Source organism: Carassius carassius, chromosome 16 (genome assembly GCF_963082965.1).
Source record: "Carassius carassius chromosome 16, fCarCar2.1, whole genome shotgun sequence".
Classification (NCBI taxonomy): Eukaryota; Metazoa; Chordata; class Actinopteri; order Cypriniformes; family Cyprinidae; genus Carassius; species Carassius carassius.
In genome coordinates, this window is record NC_081770.1 from 14,483,026 (window position 1) to 14,506,158 (window position 23,133).

Here is a 23,133-nt window from a genome sequence, read left to right on the forward strand (position 1 = left end):
AAAAAGGTAACATTTTCATGCAATGCCTATATCAGCATGTCCACAGCTCACATGACTTACTTTATTCTGTGAAACTGTGAAAATATAAGTTATAATTTAATATAATTTATATAAAGTAAAGACATTTTAAAGATTGTCCAGGATGGAGCTGTCAAGCTGCAAAATAGCAAAACAATAGTCCAGATGACTGTGTGATATTCAGAGTCTTCTGAAGTCATGTGATAGCTTTGTGTGAGGAACAGAATAAAATTTAAGTTGTCTTACATGGAAAATATAAAATAATGATCACTTAAACCTGTCCAAAATATTCTTGTAGTAAGTTTGTGTGGGCAAGGAAGAGGACAAAGGGGTCGGCTGGACTGCTGACGTATTTATTTAACAGAACAATAACTTAAACTTTGCAAACACCAAATGGTGACTTCTATTCTCCATTGATATCTGCCCCAATGTGTGGAGTTTTGTTCTCAAGTCCAGCACATATTGATTTCCGTTTTTGCCCTGAGATGGCTCCTCCTCCAAAGTTTCTCTCAGTACGTCGAGCTGGCGCCCATAGAGAAGCTCAAAGGGGGAAAACCCCGTGGAGGCTTGTGGGACCTCTCGCACAGCGAATAACAAGGGCTCTAGCCACCTATCCCAATTTTTGGCGTCTTTGTGAACGAACTTACGGATCATGGATTTAAGAGTGCGATTAAATCGTTCGACCAGGCCGTCGGTTTGTGGGTGATAGACGCTAGTTCGAATCGATTTAATGCCCAACAATCCATACAGTTCGCGTAGCGTACGTGACATAAACGCCGTGCCCTGATCGGTGAGGATTTCTTTTGGAACCCCCACCCGGGAGATAAGATGAAACAGAGCATCCGCAACACTTTTAGCGGAAATGTTGTGGAGGGCCACCGCTTCAGGATATCGTGTTGCATAATCAACTATGACTAATGCAAAACGATGTCCTTGTGCCGATCGCTCTAATGGCCCGATGAGGTCCATTTCAATTCTTTCGAAGGGGACCTGCATTAAGGGAAAAGGGCGCAAAGGCGCTTTTGGGGCGGCCGGTGGGTTCACCAACTGTTATTCTGGACAAGACGCGCACCACCTGCGCACGTTGTCATGAATGCCCAGCCAAAAGAAACGGATCATGAGGCGATTTAGTGTTGCGGCCTGTCCCAAATGGCCCACCATAGGATTAGAATGAGCCGCATGGAAAAGCATTTCCCTGCGGCCCTTTGGAATTAACAACTGGGTTGTATTCACTTTTGTCCGAGCGTCTTGGGTCACTCGATACAACCGGTCTTTTAAAATGGCAAAATACGGATAGGAGAGCGGGAGGGCAGGTTGGAGAGACTGGCCATCGATGGCGCGGACCTGCTGAAATGCATGTTTTAGGGTCTCATCCTGAGACTGCTCCAGAGGAAAGTCATCACGCTCCGAGAGAATCAGTCTCCCGATTTCGTTTGGTTCCCCTGAAGCAGAACCCAGCGGTCCTGGTTCAGTTTCCCCCTCCTGTACCCGCGCGGTCTCCTTCCGCGCCTTATTTCCCCAAGAGGCATCCGCATATAATGACCCCAATAAAAGCGTAAACGCGGGCCAATTCGTTCCCAAAATTATCGGATGCCGGAGTTGGGGACTAACCGCCACCACCACACTATGCTTTTGTCCCCGGAATTGAATCATATTTGGGACGACCGGATACTCCACCACATCTCCGTGTACGCACCGCACCTTTACCACATGGCTTGTATCCAATGCCCCCGGTTGAATCAGGCTTTGATGGATTGAGGTTTGGTTGCATCCTGAATCCACCAAGGCCCCCCTTGATACTCACAGGTATTTGGTACTCGCCAGCCTGACCGGGGGTGACCTGTGGAACGTCCGGGACCCGGATCAACGTCCCCACCCCATCGACCTACCCGCCGCCCCAGTGGCAGGGAGTGGATTGGAGAATTGGCACGGAGAGGGCGGAGAAACGGAAGCACTGTCCCCTGGGCGGGGTCCTGGGACTCACAAAGTGCCCTTGGTCAAACCCGCCCCCGGGACGGGACACGAGGAGGGCCGGGTGGAGAGGGACAGGGCGAGAGAGAGAGGGGGAGAGAGAGAAGGAGAGAGAGAGTTAGTAGCTGGGGATGTGCCAACCCCTGGGCACGCCACCATGTGGTCATCCGCCAGATGGATGGCTGAGTCCAGCGACGTGGAGCGGTGGCACTGGACCCACTCGGCCGTTTTTTTGGGAAGCCGAGCGATGAACTGCTCCAGCACCACCAGGTCGACGACATGCTCCACGTCGCTTCCCTCGGCTTGTAGCCACTTGCGGCAGGAGTCCCGGAGCTGTTGGGCCATCGCGAAGGGCTGACTGGCCTCTCCCAAGTCCAGGGACCGGAAGCGCTGGCGATGTTGCTCTGGCGACCGGCCGACCCGCTGGATGATGGCCCTCTTCAGGTCGTTGAAGACCAGGAGGTTCGCCACCGGAAGTTGTTGCGCAGCCACCTGGGCCTCGCCGGAGAGCAGGGGAATGAGGCGCACCGGCCACTGCTCGCGGGGCCAACCGCAGGCCTCCGCCGACTTCTCGAAAAGTTCCAGGAAGGGCTCTGGATCGTCCTGGGCCCCCATCTTGTGAAGTGGCAGGTGGAAGGGGGCGGCGGGCGGCCCGGCAGCCTCGGCGCGAACCTCCCGATCAATCCAGCTCCGGAACCTCTCGCGGTCCTCCTGCTGGGCCTGAACGATGGTCTGGAATCATCTCTCCTGATCGGTCCTCAGGTCCAGCAGTGCCTGGTGTTGTTCGCGGTGCAGGACTGCGAGGGAAGCGATGACGTCCGCAAGCGGTGTGGAGGACGGGCTTTGCATGGCGGCGGCGGCGGTCCTTCTTCCTTCCCAGGTTTCCGCACCAGTGTAGTAAGTTCGTGTGGGCAAGGAAGAGGACAAAGGGGTCGGCTGGACTGCTGACATATTTATTTAACAGAACAATAACTTAAACTTTGCAAACACCAAATGGTGACTTCTATTCTGACACGTTGTCACAGCACTTTCGATTTACTCCTTCCGGTTTCCGTTTCCGGTTCGCGTCAGCAGTCTGTCTCTCTCTCACTTGCTTCCGTCTCTCCTGCCGTTTTATACTCTCTCTACGCCAATTACTGGAACAAGAAACAGGTGATGATAATTTCTGCCCAAACCACTCACTTACCGCTCGTCTCCTGATTCTCTCTCCCGCTGCAGACTTCGCTAAACCACGCCCCCCCTGCCACAATTCTGTGCACGATGTTAGGTGCATTTAGACTTTACGGTCTGTAATTAAACACTAACAATTAGTAATTTTGATCAGACCTTAATGGAAAAGAATGGGCCTGGGGGTCCCTAAACAGTCCATAAACACCACAATGACAGACAATTTGTATGAAATTATTAACTAACTTTTCGAAATCTTTTGTTTAGTGAGCCTAGTTTCTCAAAGTAATTTTGTGTTGTCTTTCAGAGAGCTAATGGGACAGAGGAAGCAGTATACTCCAGGATTAGACTCACTGCGGCATTTATATGTCTACTGTTTGTCTAATACAAGAGAGGAAGACAAAAGAACTCAACTGAATTAATTTGATCTTTGAATGATTTTCAACTTATATTTGAAAATATCCCTCTATCAGACAAAGATATAGGTGCTTCTCAATAAATTAGAATGTTGAGGAAAAGTTCATTTATTTCAATAATTCAACAGACTGAAGTACGATTTTTTAATTGTGATGATTTTGGCTCACATTTAACAAAAACCCACCAAATCATCAACAAATCTGAATATGATGACATGCCAATCAGCTAATCAACTTAAAACACCTGCAAAGGTTTCCTGAGCCTTCAAAATGGTCTCTGACAAAAGGAGTGTAAGACACAAAAATGTATTGCCAATAAGCTGGCTGTTTACAGAGTGCTGTATCCAAGCATGTTAAAAGAAAGTTGAGTGGAACAAAAAAGTGTGGAACAAAAAAGATGCGCAAACAACCAAGAGAACCACAACCTTATGAGGATTGTCAAGTCAAGTCAAGTCAGCTTTATTTATATAGCACTTTAAACAAAATACATTGCGTCAAAGCAACTGAAAAACATTCATTAGGAAAACAGTGTGTCAATAATGCAAAATGACAATTAAAGGTCCCTTTTTTCGCGCTTTCTTGAAGCTTTGATTGTGTTTACAGTGTGCAATATAACATGTTCATGTTTCGCATGTAAAAAAACAGCATTTTTCACACATTTCACCTATCGGTAAACCGCTGTTTTCACTGTCACAAAAACGGGCTGATGACTTCCTTGTTCTATGAAGTCCCTCCTTCAAAAATACGTAACGAGTTCTGATTGGGCCAGCGGTTCCTGTGTTGTGATTCGACACCAGCTTAGAACAGGCTGACCTCTTGGTAATGCGATTGGACTAGATTTGAGAAGCAAGTGGGCAGGAGCATGTGCTGGAGATGTACTTATAATCACAGGAGTGTTTTTACTGACGAGATGAGCATGAAAATCGCATTCGATTTATTGTACAGCCCTAACATCTAGTTAACAAAGCTAAAGAGAGTTGCCCTTTGTGTAGTAAGTTACAGAAACTGTTAAACGCACCAACTTAAATAACAAAATACACTTAACGGTTGCGGTCCATAAACAACGCCTTCTCCAGACAAAGAGGGAACTGCTCCATCTTACAAGAATAATCTTTTTGCGAATCCGGCATTAAACTGATTGAGATTGAGGACGTTGTCCTCAGCAAGCTGTCCTCAGCAAAATGTGCTGCACATAGTTTTACATATGGATTATAATTTTCGGGAACCGAGTTAAACATAAATTGTAACCATTAATCTCCAAGTACAGCGTCCCTGTGAAGCCCCAACAAAGATGATTGGACTCAGAGATGAAAATAACAGCGTTTCGACGACATGTCGACAAACACAAATGCAGCTCTTCCTCTTCTCCGTCGGAGCGCAACAAGACCACGCCCCCCTGTTTGTGAATTCATGTGGGCGGAGGTTAGTCAAAAAACTGTTTTAGTGACAATCATTACTGCAGGAACTAGAGGGATGTAGTCCAAACGTGTCGTTCGATGTAGGCGAATTCTGTTAAATAAAATATCTTGCTTGGCATTGAACTTTGAGCTTTAGAATTTTACAGATATTATTTATACTCTAACAACAACATTACACACTAACTAAACATCCACCATCCACCATCTGGTCTGGATACATACTGGATCCGGGTGACAGCAGTGACACTCTGATCTGGATACAGACTGGATCTGGTGGCTACGATGACCTTGGAATAAGAGAGAAACAGACTAATATTAGTGTAGATGCCATTCTTCTAATGATGTAGCAAGTACATCAGGTGTTATGGGAAGTGTTCCCGGTTCCGGTTTACCTAATTAATGCAGCCTAAAAATCCTTTAACGGATTTGGATATTAGAAGCATATTAGTGTGTTATGTGTAAGCCAGGTTAAAGAGATGGGTCTTTATCTATATTTAAACTGCAAGAGTGTGTCTGCCTCCCGAACAATGTTAGGTAGGTTATTCCAGAGTTTAGGTGCCAAATAGGAAAAGGATCTGCCGCCCGCAGTTGATTGCCTGAGTTTTGAGAACGTAGCGGACATGGAGGATTATAATGTAACAGGAGCTCATTCAAATACTGAGGTGCTAAACCATTCAGGAATTTGTAAGTAATACGCAATATTTTAAAATCTATACGATGTTTGATTGGGAGCCAGTGCAGTGTTGACAGGACCCTGCTAATATGGTACCAAAGACTTAAACTACTTCAGTCTGTGTGCATTGAATTTTTTAATACATGAGTTTCACAATTTGATTTGAATTACTGAAATGAACTTTTCCTCAACATTCTAATTTACTGAGAAGCACCTGTACATTTGCATGCAGTGAAATATATCGCAGCATTAATGACCAGCAGCATAACTGCCAGTTGACTTTCTGCAGCTCCACTGGTGATTAACAATCAGCAGAGAAAAATAAAAACTGTGTCATATAAAAGCCTTAAATCATTATGGAAGCAAAAGCAAGAACTTGACTGTGTCTCTATTTTGTTATCAAGGTTTTCTCAAGCTTGCACTGAAATCCAATGCTAGTGAACACATGAATATTATTGATTTATACTGAATATAAAAAAATTATGTACAGTATTTTTTTTTGTAGTGTAACAAGCCTCCTCTGACTTGATATGAAAGTATATTTATGGGTAAGCAGTTGTTATTTTCCCACCAAAGCATGAATGTTTTAGTTGAAAGTCCACTGTTTTATTCGAACCTGCTGTTAGTTTTATTATTTGTCAGACAGGACTTGTTCCTGCTTAATGAGCTCTTAAGCTGGAAACTTTTCACTCTTATTTTACATTTTTCTGACATGGAAAAAAACTATATAAACATATATGTTTCAATATAGGTTTTTAATATATGTAACATATATAAAATTGGCCGTTTTCCTATATTATATGTACATATATGCACACATATATATGTACATATATATATGAACATATATATGTACATATATGCACACATATATTCACACATATATGTACACATATATACACATATATGTACCTATATGTTCACCTATAATAGTAAAATTAAAATCCATAGCTGCTAGGCAACATAAATAAAAGCCCAAAATGTAGAAATGTACATTATTTATTTACTTGAGATCAATCAAATAGTACAAAACAAAAAATATAGTACAAGAACAAAAATAAGACAAAAACATGCTAGGCAAAATAAATAAAAGTCCAAAATATAGAAATGTACATTATGTATTTACAAGAACAATCAAATAGTACAAGAACAAAAATATTTATCTTTATTATTCTTTGAAGGTCTGTCATGACGCGCCTCATCCTCCTCCTCCTCTTCCTTCCTGCACTATCCAATGATGTTTGATAGGGTGTCCGAGATTTTTATTTTTTCGGCGCACAAATTTTTTAGTGGATAGGCATTTTTGTCCACACGGATCTGGCGTTTTGAAACCGGGTCCCAGAGTAGATATATTTGAAAACTCCGCCTTTGCATTTCGTCTGGACGGCGAATCCGTACATTTTCTGAAAATATGGCGTCATTAGCCCACGTCTCGCCCCTAGACAAACACCACTACATTACGTAACAGCAACAAAAACATGAACAAACACTGAATGCTAACATTAACACGGATTAATAAATGTATTGTTCCATGTTCGTTTGTGTACCACGTGCAAGGTTTATCAGCAAATCCATGTCTTCTTCTCCGTTTTAAGTGTATCTCTGTGGCAGAATTACAGCGCCACATGCTGGTCTGGCATGTATACTACATCGGTTTTGTGTGGATGCGGATATTTCTTGAGACAAGGGAAAAAAAGATCGGGGGTCCGTCTCCGTGAGGATGGGGCAGAAGAAGTAACGGGTACTTACGGTTATGGATAGAAATGTAGCGGAGTAAAGAGTACAGTATTTGCCTCTCAAATGTACTTGAGTAAAGTCATGAGTACAGATCCCTCAAAATTGTACTCTGTTACTGTATGGATCTGTATTAGAGCCTGACCGATATTATCGGCCGATATGAGCTTATTGCATTTAAATCGGCATCGGCGTTTATAACGGCCGATGAAACATGAGAAACAGAGTGTCATGCTTCACTCATGTTATGAGTGTTGCATGGTTTGCCCACCAGAGGGAGCTCTCCAACTCCCCAGTTGCAACAGCGCCAGAAATCCACAAAGAAGAAGAAAGCAATCAGCCAAGCCTCTCTGGCCAAGCCACGGAGATGTACAGTTCTGACGGTGAGTCTGTCGTTCGTCATGTGAAATGATTTAGTTCATACACTTTATATAAAAACGGGGTGGTAGTTCTAGCTAACGGTCCTATTATTATCACTTCTTAATATTCTGTAACATCACTTACAGCCGCTAATTCTTTGCTATTTTAGATTAGCCACAGAGATAATACCATGTTTATTAGTGGAAGAGCGCGAACGTCAATAAGAGGTCAAAACATAACGTTAGCGTTTAACTTATTCTAAATATATCTGCAGTGTTTCCCAAATAATGACCGCGTAACTGTGGCAGTGGGGCGCGTGTAGTCAATGACTAGAAGTTATGTACAGAGTGCCTTGAAAAAACAACAACTGTTATGTTATTCTAACGCTAATATAGCTTCCTTTTTAGCAGGCCCCTTAAATGCATTGTTTGAAGGTGTTTTTTCTCAAAATTGACAGCGGTGTGTTCATGACACTAACGTTAACCATTCAACTTCGAATTGATTCCGTAATCTTCCGGTAACAGTAGGCTAACTTTACGTTCGCCAGCGCATGACGATGTTTTGATTCAGACTGCACAAAGAGAAGAGGAGAAGATATACGGGTCCGTTGTGAATGTGTCTGTGAGAGCAAATATAGTGTAGTTACAGTAACTACAATAGATGCGTCAGAAATGATTAAACCAGAGGGGACATGTAAATAAATGTGAGCTGAACAAGCGCTTTTTTCTTTTTTCTTTTTCTTTTTCACAGATTGTTTCAAAGCAGCTTTACAGACATAACAGGAAAATGTTGTAATAATATTGTTAAATATAAGTAGGTAATAGGTAATACCTATTGCTTGACAAATAAAAAAAAAAATATATATATATATATTTCTAATTTTTGCCTATGTAGGAGATCCCTGTTTATTATTATTATAATTCTAATGATGACATGAGTAATGATACATGGTGATATTATTAATACACATGCTTATTCTTTCTCTGTCTCTCTTTCTCTCCTCATTCAACCCATAACCAAATTCATCACTGCACGTCCACGTATTCACCAGAAATGTGAAACCATTTCACTTCAAATCGGAGCCCTACACAAGGAAGATATTCAGCTGCTGGTTCTGGAGGGAGCCAATGAGGATATCATACTTGGGCGTCCGTGGCTGGTGAAGCACGATCCCATCATCTCTTGGGGCTCCGGGAAAGTGATAAAGTGGGGCAAAGAATGTTTACCAAAATGTTTTCCGGTTCTTCCACGTCCTATTCCGAAACCTGCTCCAGTCTATGTCACGTCAGTTGAATGTCCACTCGAGAAACAGTCCAAGAAGATTCCTGACATCTACTCGTCTTTCCAAGACATCTTCTGCCCCAAGAGAGCTTCCCAGCTACCACCTCATCGGCCATGGGACTGCGCCATTGACCTGATTCCTAATGCCCCTTTACCCAAAGGAAAGATCTACCCGTTATCACTTCCAGAGACCAAGGCCGTGGAGGAGTAAATACAGGAAGCTCTCAATCAAGGGTATATTCGGCATTCTACATTTCCCACAGCATCCACCTTCTTTTTTGTTGCCAAAAAGAATGGAGGGCTACGGCCATGCATTGATTACCGGACCCTAAACCAAGGCACCATCAAAAATTCAAATATCCCCTTCCTCTCGTCCCCGTGGCCCTCGAACAACTGAGGTCTGCTACCAGCTTCACGAAGTTAGACCTCCGCAGCGCTTATAACTTTGTGAGAATACGTGAGGGGGATGAATGGAAGACCACTTTTGTGACCCCTACTGGCCACTATTAATATCTTGTTATGCCCTATGGTTTGGTCAACGCCCCTTCCGTTTTCCAACACTTCATACACGAAGTCCTCCGGGAGTTTCTGCATTGCTTCGTGGTCGTTTATATAGATGACATCCTCATCTACTCTCGGAATGAGGTCGAACATCGCCAACATGTTACGGAGGTCCTCCACACACTCAGGGCACATCACCTCTTCCTGAAGGCGGAGAAGTGTTCATTTCATCTCCCATCAGTCCAGTTCTTGGGTTACCTCATTGACCGACAGGGGGTCCGCATGGATGAGAGGAAGGTTGCTGCAGTAACTACCTGGCCAGAACCAACCACGATCAAAGAACTTCAGAGATTTCATGGATTCGCCAACTTTTACAGACGTTTCATACGAGGTTACTGCATCATCACCACTCAACTCTCCAATTTGCTCAAAGGTAAACCGAAAAGCCTTCTCTGGGCTCCTGAAGCTGCCGCAGCCTTCCATTCCCTCAAATCTGCCTTCACACAAGCTCCACTCCTGACGCATCCAGATCCAGAGCTCCCTTTCGTCGTGGAGGTGGATGCCTCGACTTCCGGAGTTGGAGCCATCCTTTCTCAACTTCATGGGACACCCAATTTACTCCATCCATGTGCCTACTTCTCACGGAAGCTCAGCCCGGTGGAGAGGAATTACGACATCGGTAACCGAGAACTCCTGGCCATCAAGCTCACCCTGGAGGAGTGGCGACATTGGCTGGAAGGTGCCATCCATCCATTTCAAGTGATCATTGACCATAAAAACCTCCAGTACCTCCGTGATGCCAAACGACTCTGTCCCCATCAGGCCAGGTGGTCATTATTTTTCTCAAGGTTCCACTTCTCCATTACTTACCGTCCTGGCCCTAAGAATGTTTGTGCCAATGCCTTATCCAGATTACATGATTCTCCAGAAACACCCGAGACAACCACCAACATTATACCCGAAGATTTCATGGTCAGTCCCATTGAATGGTCTGCTCCTCCAGCCGTCGCCACTCCTGATCCCCGACCTCCGCCGGGTTGCCCACCTAATCGTCAGTTCATTCCTAGAACACAACGGGTAGATCTCATTCACACCATTCACACCTCTCTGGGCACTGGGCATCCCGGGGCCAACAACACTCTCTCGCTGCTATCCGAGCGCTTCTGGTGGCCGGACATGGCAAGGGATGTGAGGAGGTATGTACAAGGTTGTAAGGAGTGTGCAATGTCCAAAAGTCCCAAGCATCTACCTGCAGGAATGCTCCATCCCTTGCCAATTCCTAACCGCCCCTGGTCACACCTAGGAGTTGACTTCATGACTGATTTACATGACTGAAACACCTGCATCTTCGTCATAGTAGATCGATTCTCTAAGTTCTGCAGGCTATTGGAGACCGCCGAACTTCTCTTCAATCATGTCTTTCGCTATTACAGGATCCCAGAAGACATTGTATCGGACAGGGGACCCCAATTCATATCCCGGGTATGGAAGTCGTTTTTCAAACTCCTAGGTGTGACAGTCAGCCTCTTCTCTGGCTACCACCCTCAGACCAACGGCTAGACGGAGAGGAAGATCCAGGAAGTGGGGCGATTCCTCAGGACCTTCTGTAATGGTCACCAGAACTCCTGGAACCAGTTTCTGGGCTGGGTGAAGTATGCCCAAAATTCACTGCGGCAACCCACGACAGTCCTTACACCATTCCAGTGTATTCTTGGATTCCAACCCCCCCTATTTCCCTGGGATGGTGAACCATCTGAAGTCCCCGCAGTGGATTACTGGTTTCGGGAGAGCGAGAGAGTCTGGGACAAAGCTCACCACCATCTGCAGAGGGCAATTCGCAGATCCAAGACAGTCGCTGACCGGAGGAGGATTTTGGGCCCAGTCTATGTTCCGGGAGATAAAGTTTGGCTCTCCACTCGTGATATACGTCTACGACTACCCTCCAAAAAACTTAGTCCCAGGTTTGTTGGCCCCTCTACCATCCTGGAACAGGTCAATCCCGTCACCTTCAAACTCTAACTACCACCGCAATACAGAATTCACCCCACATTTCACGTTTCCTTGCTCAAACCCTTTCACGAACCTCTTATTCCCTCCACAGAACCTGGCCACGAAGAGGAACCCCCTCCCCCCTTGATGCTGGAGGAAGGGTCCATCTATTCCGTTCGAGAAATCCTGCAGTCCCGACGTCGTGGTGGTCAATTGGAATATCTCGTCGATTGGGAAGGATATGGCCCAGAGGAAAGATCATGGATCCCAAGAGTCGACATCCTAGATCCCATGCTCATGGAAGAGTTCCGTTCCAGCCATCCTCAGTACCCTGCACTTCGTGGACAAGGGGGACCACCACGGCGCCGGAAATCTCGGCCCTCAGGAGCAGGCCCTGAGGAGGGGGGTAATGTCACGGATTGGCCAGGTTCCTCCACCACAATCACCCAGCGATCACAGTCACCTGAGTTCTAAACAATACACTCCTGCACCCTATCAGCCACCCGGCTTCATAAGTGCACACCACGCACCTCTCATGGTCCGGGCTCGTTCATACGAAGCGGACTCTTAGTGCTTCTCTCTGCGAGTCTTACTAACTATACTTAACTGTGTTTACTTACCAGTATTCGGTGCCGAATCCAGTCCGTCAAGATCTCCTCTCCAGTGGGGTTCGAGCCGTAAGCCAAATCAGTCCTGTCAGTGGTGCGTGGGTGTGTGCCGTCAGTCTGTCATCCTCTTCCAACGAAGGTTGTATCCATTCTGGAAATCTCCTCCCGTCGTTCCTGCAAAGGAAAGAACTATTACTCATTCACGGATCACACTCAATCATTCTCCATATCTGAACTCTGATACTCACCCATTCCTGCATGATGATTCATCCTGATACTCTGCTGTGTAAATAAACATTATCATCATTACTTACCTGGTTGTCCGTCTGCTTCCATAACAGCATATAGGTTTCATATATGCGCATATATCCACATATAGGTTCTTTTCATGTGGGTTGAGCTATATTTGATTCTGTATTTTTGGGATTTAATTACTATAAAATTGTATTAATACTCAATTTTGTGCCATATAACAATCTTTACATACTCCTACTGTATGACTATTGTTGTTTTCTGCTTTCAGTATTATCACTTAATTCTGTGGTTTAATACATAACTGAATATATAATGTATATGTTTTGCATGTTTTGTGTGTTTTTATATCAAATCTTTAGAATGGCTTGATATTTTCTGCATAGATTGTTTAGTTATGTTGGGTTTATATTCTTGAAGCAAATGTTCCCACAAGGATAGTACAAACAGTCATTTTTGGGATAGGGTAAGCATAGGGTTTATATAAAAACCATTATGTCTGAGAGCACCATCAAACATGGAAACCAAACATATGTGTGTGGGCATGTGTGTTTTTAACCTATGTCCTAACTTCCTCTTCTGGTTCCGACTCAATTAATTAGCCTTTAGCCGGCCACTCCCCCAAAACGGCCATTGTCCAATCACAAATCATAGTAACCGTTACTATGTGAGGCAGTTCCGACAAACTTTGACTCCAAGCAAGATGGTAAAGATTGACAGCTTTTTAAAAGCCCGAACCCGTTTACAGCCCAACATTATTCAAATGTACGCACGCACACAGCTCTTTTGCCTTTTGTCAAGAATGAGTCATTTATACATGTTTTAACATAATTTATACATGACTAACGTAATAGGCCACTTGGAAGTTTGAACAAAGAAATAAAGTAAGTCCTCTGTGACATCGTAACATCTCAGAACTCTAAATAGCCCTACGTAGATATAGACTCATTTAGCCTATAAATAGGCCAACGCACCAATAAAAACGAGTCTTTCTTAAAAATTTTAATTAAGATAAAGTCTAAATTAAGATGGGTATTTGGCAATAACGAAATTAATTAAGATAAAGACTCTGCCTTATTTGCTTCGCCATAGCAGCTGAAATTTAATAAAAGAATAATGCCACCATTAGCCTATATAGGCTAGCCTATATGTCTACATTATGCATTTAAGACTCAATTAGTATTTAGCTTTCATTTCTAAAACCTTTACTCACCAAGATAATAATAAAAATAGCTACTCGCAATAGACAATAGTAGACCATAATATATGAAAGAGAACTTTCCCGGCAGTGCAAGAGCATGACTGGTACACAAGGCTGTGCTGGTTGCATTTGAGGTACAGGCCAGGGTGTTTCTCCGATTTCGCTTTTTTTCCCTCCACGTCATACTGTAACCCCTTTTGCCTCGATCTGGAGGATATCGCGGAGGTATTACTCCAAAAAAGGTCACTGACACGCACGGGTATACCTCTTCCCGTCATGGCAATCTGTCGCGCTGGTCGTGTTTGACCATTTGTTTGTCGGAAGTAGCAACAGTAACTAAGGGGGGCGGGGCTCGGCGAAAGGCTAATTGTACACAGACTCCAACATTTCTTCAGCGAGTATGAATATAATTTGGTGTTTGCTGTGCAGCACTGTATGTTAAAACATAAGACTTCAGTTACTCAGGTGCATGCCACGTCCAACGAAGGTTTATTTTTCCTCCTTCAAAAACATATTGTTTAATTTTATTTCCACTCGTCCCAGATTTAAGAAGACCAAAGTGGAGTTGAATTATTCCAGACTTTTGGGCCAATAAATGATAAATTATTGATCATTATTTTCTGCTGCTCTCTCTGTTCTTACAGCTATTTAATGGTGATCTCACCTTTTTTTGTGCTTGCCCTATTGAAAAAAACAAGCATATGCTGGTCAGGGATGTTTTGAAGCATGGCTGATGGTTTAAGCTGGTCCTTAGCTGGTCATGTGCTGGTCCAAAGCAACAAAAACTTAAAAGCTTTGTTTCCCCTAAGGCTGTAAATTAAATAACATAGATCTAATTCTTATATTTGGTTACAACTTTTGATCTGTATTTCTGTGGAGCTAGAGAAGATAGAGAACATATGTATACATAAAGTGGGGGAAATATTTATTTGATCCCCTGCCAATTTTGTAAGTTTGCCCACTTACAAAGAAATGAAGGGTCTGTCATTTTTATGGTAGGTTTAAAAAACACATCATATAACGGTTAGAAATTGATTGCATTTCAGTGATTTAAATAAGTATTTGTTCCCCTACCAACCAGAAAGAATTCTGTAAGGTGTAAGTTGGCAAACATAGAAAATCAGCAGGGGATCAAATAAATATTTCCCACACTGTACACTGTTGTTGCATATTCCTTCAGGGAAGTGAAGCAGGAAGTGAAGATTGCATGTTTTTCAGTTCATGATCCGCTTTGACTCATAACCAGTTTGATTTTTACTTATATTACTTTACTTTTACTTTATATAAATTGTTTGTTAATGCATCTAAATGCAGGCAATATTACATGTCTTTATATTACTCATCGAAAATACAGAAACATACCTAGTGGTTGTGTCATGTATTTTACCATTTTGTATGATAAAGTTAATTTATGAGTACTAATTCATGTATGAGGTTGAAACACATTAGGTTTTTACCGTAAAAATGAATGGGTGAAATCAACCCATTGTGCTGGTTAAATAAGCAACTGCTGGGTCAGCTTAGCCCATGTGTTTTGTCTTATATTTACACAACCTCTGGGTTAATGACAACCCAAATTAACCCTACTTTTATTTTATTTTTCCTAGAGAGAGAGTACTAGTCACACATTTAAAATGAGGCTTTCTCATTGTTTATTTAAATTTTTTGACAACTGATGAGGGCATGAATTAAAATAATAAATATTTATTTTATCCCCAAAACCCCAACTTCTCCTGGTTTTGAAACTGGATGCCCTTAGCGACGGAGTAATAAAGAAGTGAGGGATAGACAAGAAACAATAACTAAATTATATTTACTCAACAGTCCGACAGATGGCAACATGCGAGTACACCATTGACCAAAAAAAAAAAAAAAACAGTGGAAGAGCACATTAGTTTTGACTTTTCCTCCTAGCATCAGAATATCTAAAACATTGTAATTAATTTCTTTCTATATCTTTTTTTTTAAATCTTACTTTTATGCTCTTTTCCATTTAAAGCAGACTTAATTTACTGCATTATGAGGATTTTAACTTGGATTGTTCTGATATCTTTTGAGAAATATGATTACAGACACTGTTTTCATTTACTACCTGTGCGTTCTGTTTACTATTAGTAAATTGGATGTCACGAAATGTGGTTTAAATGTGAACACAACATGCACATGATTGTTTAAATTACATTTAATAATTCAGATTGAGTCTGAATTCCTAATCTGTTTTTATTATTATTATTATTATTATTAATATTATTATTAGAAACAACAATCCTTCTTCCGCAATCGACACTAAAAATAACTTTTAAAAGAGTGATCTTGAGTGTTTTGATTTTGGTATTTTGGTCTAGTATTATTAAACTACCTGCAGCTGCAAAACCTCTGGGCAAAACATTATAACAAGAAATAATAAATCAGCTTTTGCTTAACTTAAATTTGCAACCCTGTTACCATTCTGGCAAAGTCTATTTATTTGATACACTTTGTTTATTCATGTATGTTGTATTACTAACTAGATTTAATTGCAGTAATAAATCTGCTAAATCATAGTTCTGTCACCAACAATATTGGGATAGCTGATAATAATTGTAATTGTAGCAACATTCTGGCATCTCATGCCTATGAACAAGAAAGATTTATACAACAGTTTGCCATTTTTATTCGTTTTTAAATAAATACTATTAATGACCAAAGACTTGTTGCCTTTAAATGTGATTCCTAGAGTCTCCTTTCTGGTCTTCCCACAATGATCATGCATGTAACTTCTCTCAAAGGTGTATCTTTAGGGTTCCTTTTTCTCTAAAACGCTTCCCACACTGTTCACATGTGTGGTTTCTCACCGGAATGAACTCTTATGTGACTTTGTTTGTGTGAGAAACTCTTTTCACACTGAGGGCAGGTGAAAGATTTCTTGGATCTACTTGTCAGTAAAATATTTCCAGTCTGAAAGGGCCTCAAGATTTCTCTTCAGGTTTGATATCATGGTATTTCTTCTCTTCTTCACTCAGTTCTTCAACCTACTTGTTCTCTTCCATCAGCTCTAAAATGAAAGTTAAAAAAAAAATGTAATTTTCACCCTCCAGCCCTCCAAAACCACTTCTCCAATGTAAAGGTCATGGGCACTAATTCCATGTCTTTTTAGTAAGAACTATTCTATATTTTATACTGTATGTTATTTTTTTACTTGTTTTTGGTGAATCGTTGTGGGAGGGGCTTCAGTGGCTGCACCCCCAGGGCTTAATTTCTTATAGTGACTGTGGATAATAAACCTGAGATCTTGAAAAGAAATGAAAGGAAACAAGAACATTCAAACTGTACAGAAGCCCTCAACCGTGAAAAAAATACATATAAAAAAAATACAAATCTGAGGAGCCCATGTTCTAAGATGTTTTTCCTCTCTCTTTTCAAAAACGTTTCTTTTCTAAAGAAGCAACACAAGAAAGAAAGAAAAAAGATAGTTAATATTAGCATTACTAACCTTGGCCAACAGGTGCCACTATTTATAAACGTAGTCTAATACTTACTTAATTATTTTGTTGGTTTATCCTTGAATAATACATTTTTAAGAAGGTTTTGCAAATTGTTTCTAGCTTTCCTGTTTGCCCAGAATCAAACTATGGAAATATTGAGAAAATGTGGGGAAATATACGGATATTATTATTATGTATATGCATTGTTGAGTGTACATCTGCTAATTGAAAAAAAGAAAGTGAAAGTGAAAGTGACATGTGACCAAGTATGGTGAACCATAAAATGTGCTCTGCTTTTAACCCATCCCAGTGCACACACACACACAGCAGTGATCACACACACACACACACTGTGAACACACACTCGGAGAAGTGGGCAGCCAATGCTGCTTTACCCACAGAGCAGTTGGGGTTCGGTACCATACTTGCAAAAGGATGTAACGCACTAACAAATTCATTGAAGAGCAAGCCAAATTGGACATGAAGCTATATCTCTGCAACACTTTTGAGTATTATGACCAAAATTTGATGTCACTATAACCATGACCTGAGGTTATATGTAGTATTTTGGCACAGCACCACCTACTGGTCAGGAGATATGATTTTTTTTATTTTTGCCTATAACTTCTGAATGGTTTGTCCAAAATCATAAAAACTGGTTTCTTCTGATCAAATTCAGCATGCCAATACCCAATTAATAGTCGAATGATCCCATATAAGCCATATACATTTTGGGTATCGGCCATTTTGAATTTTGAAAAAAAAATACAGGAAATAATAATTATTATTTTTAATGCTAATAGCTTTTGCCTATTTTAATTAAACTGGTCTTGATAGATTCCTTGGATCATGCCAATACAATTTATGCCATATTCGATCAAACTCGCAGTCCACAATTTTGAACTGTTTTCAAAGTCCAATTTATTTGAACTCCTCTTATATTGTTTGTCTGATTTCACCAAATCAGCTCAGATCATCTTCAGATGGCAAAGATTTATCAAATGAATTTCGATAGACCAAGACAATCTCAAATAATCAATTAAAGTGTTGGCATAGTGCCAAACTGATTCTGAGGCTGCAACTCTGCAACGCTTTGGCATATTGACACCAAATTTGATGTGTGCAATTGTCTCTTCATACAAACTACACCATAATAATTTGATAACAGTGCTACCTATTGATCAAAAGTGATAAGCAATTAAATCATAATACTGGTGATTGTCTTTTTTCAGTCATTTGTCATTGCTGCGGTTTCTTCTGATTTTCCCAGCAATGCTAGTTCCTCATTTTGCCTCTGTTGTGCTTGGACCCTTCATTGCTACTTGCAGATATATTTTATTTTAGAAATGTACTAGGATTTACAAGGTATGATTTACCAGTACTGTAAAATACTCACAATGCATTGACTGAATGACCTGTGGCACATTAACAGCCTTCTCTGTATCAGTCTCAGTAATGCTTTTGCATTGAGGCAGTTGTGCACAAGGCCTCTTTTTTAACGCAACATGAAAAAGAGATTTACCTTTTCTCTGCCTTACTAGCAGCTCAGTCTTGGAGTCAGAATGATACCTGCTGTGGTCATTGTTGTGTATTGGCTGTCCATGTGGTTTTGTGCTGTTGTTTGAATGCATCAGCAGGTGCAGGGGTGTATGTATTACTGGCCGCATGTAACAGTGTGTTGGTGTGTCTGTATGTGCCCGCAGCAAGTGTGTAAAGGGCTGTTTCTGCCTTCAGAGGCTGTTTCTGAATCCCCCTACAGACACTTCACTGGAAACAAATGTCATGAGAACGCTATAAAAGTTTTGCAATTAATACCAATCGGTTTGTTAATGTCCTTGTATGGGTACGAGATACAAAATTAAATTTGTGTTCAACATCCTTCTTGTTGGGTAGCTTATAAAACACATTTTACTTTACAAAAGCAACTCAAAGTTCACAGCAGTAACCAGAAGCTCACAAACTTTTTTTATTTTTTTCATCAGGTTTGTTATGGACACAAACCTTCCAAAATGTCTTAGTTATCCATAACACAACTGATGATTTAGATTTAAAAAAATTCTTTAATCCTGCAAAAGCACTTTAAATATGTCCCTGTAGAGCCTTAGATTGATGAGAAAATTGTAAAGGATGTTGAGTCTTAGCTGTAACGGAAATGGTGGCCAGAACCCAAGGTATCAAAAAAACCCTCTAGACAGAAGTGCAAATGTTATGGCTTCTCGGTGGTCAATCAAAATCCAGGTATAAGAGAAGAAAACTACTTATTCATCTACAAACTGCATAAGAAAATCATAATTTGCATGTCCAACAGCATTAGAAATCCATACAGCTATATGATTATCAGTGTAATTGTGCACAGATCTGCTGATTTATTTGTCAGATATGAGGAAAAGCAGTATGCAGAAGCAGTTATGGAAGACTATATTAAACTTGGGAAACTTGTAAATTATAAAAATACAATTACTTGCAAAATGGCTAGTAAACAGCAATATTGCTGTTTAAATAGAGCATATATCATAAATGAAGTATTATATAATAGTATATACTAATATATTATAAGAATTTAACTGATATCCACAGAAAAAAAAAAGAAATTAGAAAATAAAATCAGAAATATAATGTAATGTGAGAAAATAAATAGCTAATTTAATAAAGTATACAGCATACTTTGATCATACAATCTATAGTTGCTTTACACTGTGTAGGGGTGGAGGCGGAGGGAGGAACAGAAAGTGTGCATAAAGTAAACCTGTAGATCTCAAAATCCATTCCTACGAACCACCTTCACACAACTGGATTATACCTCGCATGTAAACGCTGTTAATTCTTCTTTGTGGATTTTCTTTTCTTTTTTTTGTAATTGAAGATATAGAGCATGTTAACTACATAAGAGCATGAAAATAACTCTGTCTGTAAACAAAATAGATGATTATGTCGGAGAGAATTTCATTGATGGAAGATGATTCACAACGCTACTTTATTCAGTCTGTGTGTGTTGATCATGAATGGTACGTGTTAAACATTCTTTTAGTAAATATTAGGAATATTTTTCTCTATTGGGATTATTAAAATCCCAGTAAAACGTTTTTACATCTTGTATTTAAAGAAGGTTTTAGTGGATCCTCCTAACATCCTGTTTGATCTGAAACAGGTTTTATATACTGACTGAGAACTTCTGTTTGTGTTTCAGGTGTGTTTGGTGATACAGATGTACTTAAGTCAGTATCAGTGTCTGAGGGAGATTCTGTCTCTTTACACACTGATGTTACTGAAGTACAGAGAGACGATCAGATTCTGTGGATGTTTGGACCTAAAGAGACGAGAATAGCACAAATCTATAAGAACAGCATTGATATGTATGACAATAATGAGGCATTTGGTGACAGACTCCAGATGGACAATCAAACTGGATCTCTGAGCATCAGAAAAATCAGAACTGAACACTCCGGACTTTATAAACTACAGATCATCAGCAACAGAGGAACTTCATACAAGAGATTCAATGTTTCTGTCTATGGTGAGAAAATTTGCCCATTATAATCCAAACGAAAACAAAAATAAAAAATAAAACTGTTTTCCCTGGTAATTCATAAATATAAAAACATAAATAATAATAATAATAAATAAAATAATTGAATACCTTCGCTTTACAATCCCAAAGGAAATATCAGTTCAGGCTGAATAGCTCGCAGATGCAAGTTATTAATTGCTGCATTAAATAGTTTTAACAGTATAAATATTGCCATAATGTATGACGACCAACATGTGTGAGAATATTTAAAAATCTCTAAATTGTCAATCACTGTTTGTTCCTGAATTCATATTTTAGTTTTATTTGATATTTTACAGCGCTTCTTCCCATTCCCATCATCATCAGAAACTCTTCTCAATGTTCTTCATCTGAAAGATCAACAAATCACAGTTGTTCACTGCTGTGTTCAGCTGTGAATGTGAGTGCTGTGACTCTCTCCTGGTACAAAGGAAACAGTTTATTGTCCAGCATCAGTGTGTCTGATCTCAGCATCAGTCTCTCTCTACCTCTGGAGGTGAAATATCAGGAGAACAACATCTACAGCTGTGTGATCAACAATCCCATCACAAACCAGACCACACATCTCAACATCACTCAACTCTGTCACACATGTGCAGGTAATTCAACAGTAATCAGAATTTCTGTGTTCCATCAAGTATATAGAAAGAATATTTTGGGTCTATAAATGCACTGTTGATGTGAGACCAAAGTTAACTGCTTCCTTTCCATTTTAGAATGGTTTCTTCTAAATAAAGTTCTTGCTGCATCTGTGTCTGCTGTAGTTCTGGTTGTAGCTCTCGTGAGTGTGATGTACTTTCTCTACAGGAAACGCAGAAGGGTGGCACAAAAAAGTAAGCCCTGTCTTCTGCTTTTATAGCAAGAAAAATGTATTTATTCTTTTGCATCAAGTTTGAATGAAACTGATGTTAATGATTGAGAAATTGACTCTATCCTAACTTTAAAACTTCAGGAAATGGTAATACAGTGAAAACAGTCCAGACAGAAGATGAAGAGATACAATATGCTGAAACTGGATTTTTTAGACAAAATGAACAAAAAAAGGTAAGATTTTTTTAATGAAACACCACCTATCAGCATGTCCAAAACTCACAGGTCTTTCTATATTCTGTGGAACATCATGTTAAAATTATCCAGGTCACTTTTTTCATTATTACTGAGAATGGGGCTGTTGAGCTCCAAAATGACAAAACAAATATAGTCGAGATCACTGTGTGATATTCAGTCTTCTGAAGTCATGTGATAGCTTTGTGTAAGGAACATAATTAAATTTAGTTAAAATAAAGTTGTCTTACATGGAAAATATAAAATAATGATCACTTAAACCTGTCGAAATATAGATGCCCATGATGTTAGGAGCATTTAGACTTTACGGTCTGTAATTAAACACTAACAATTAGTATTTTTGATCAGACCTTAATAGGACATGCACAAGTGTCTTTCTCTCTGCAGTACAAACACAACAATGACACACACTTTCTATTTACTGTCATGGTGAAATAAATGTCTTTAACTTGTTAAGAACTTTTGTTTGGTGAGCCTCATTTCTTACAGTAAATTTGTGTTGTTTTTCAGAAAGCTAATGGGACAGATGACACAATATACTCCAGGATTGTCATGCGACACTGATCAAACTGTTGCATTTACGTTGTCTGGATTTGTCTACTAACCAGGCATTCGATTAGAGGAGAGGAAGATGAAGAACTCAAACCCCTGAAAGTCTAAAATCATTCAGGAAGCAAAAGCATAAACTTGGTTTGAGGACGTCCCCTGGTGGTAGAAATATGTCTAGATTTTATTTCTAGATTTAATATAATAAATAAAATAATAAATGATGTTTATGTTTTTAATTGGGGACATGCAATGGCTACAAGACGCTTCTGCAATTCTGAATGATCTAGTTAGTCTTCTTAAAACGTCAATTCAGCACAACAGGATCATAATATCTAGGCTACTTCCTGCAACGCCAAGCTAATATATCTTGTCTGAACTTGTGTTTTCTTCATTCTGATGAAACACTGTTCAGAAATTATCTCATTAATCTGGCTCCAGTCTGTTACTTTTTCATATTGGCTCAAGCACTTTACTGCAACAAAAAAAAATCAGGATTTCTGTTTCCACATTTAGACCTGTTTGTCTGTTAGATTTGACTTGTTGTTTTTCTTGTCTCTATGGCCATTGCTAATTTAACTGTTACATCTTTTATAATGCTTGTTAAACGAGTTTTGTTTAGTTTTTGTCCATTGCTGTTCTCCCTTATTAATAAATGTTCTTTTTTTGATTATTGCTGTTGCCTTAAGTAATCCTGTGTGTGTGTGTGTGTGTGTGTGTGTGTGTGTGTGTGTGTGTGTGTGTGTGTGTGTGTGTGTGTGTGTGTGTGTATGTTTTACATTTCCAGCCTATTTAAACCCAGCAATATGGCAATTATGAAACGAAAGGTGACTTAAATAAAACAACCCAGCACGTTGCATAAAAACATATAACACAACCAGCTGGGTCAAAATAACCCAGCATGTGTTCTGTTCAATGTTTA

The 23,133-nt window shown here is 40.3% G+C and overlaps 2 protein-coding genes across 2 annotated transcripts in view; both read left to right on the forward strand.

Annotated features, from left to right (window-relative positions):
• LOC132159615 (SLAM family member 5-like) overlaps positions 1-23,133 on the forward strand; it is a 193,411-nt gene that overhangs the window by 129,951 nt on the left and 40,327 nt on the right. The gene's annotated exons all lie outside the window — the stretch shown is intronic.
• LOC132159619 (signaling lymphocytic activation molecule-like) lies at positions 19,844-22,391 on the forward strand. The gene is made up of 6 exons (XM_059569182.1): positions 19,844-20,058; positions 20,241-20,567; positions 20,900-21,199; positions 21,317-21,433; positions 21,553-21,644; positions 22,176-22,391. Exons 1-6 carry the CDS (start codon positions 20,010-20,012, stop codon positions 22,227-22,229), a joined length of 939 nt encoding a protein of 312 aa, XP_059425165.1. The 5' UTR covers positions 19,844-20,009; the 3' UTR covers positions 22,230-22,391.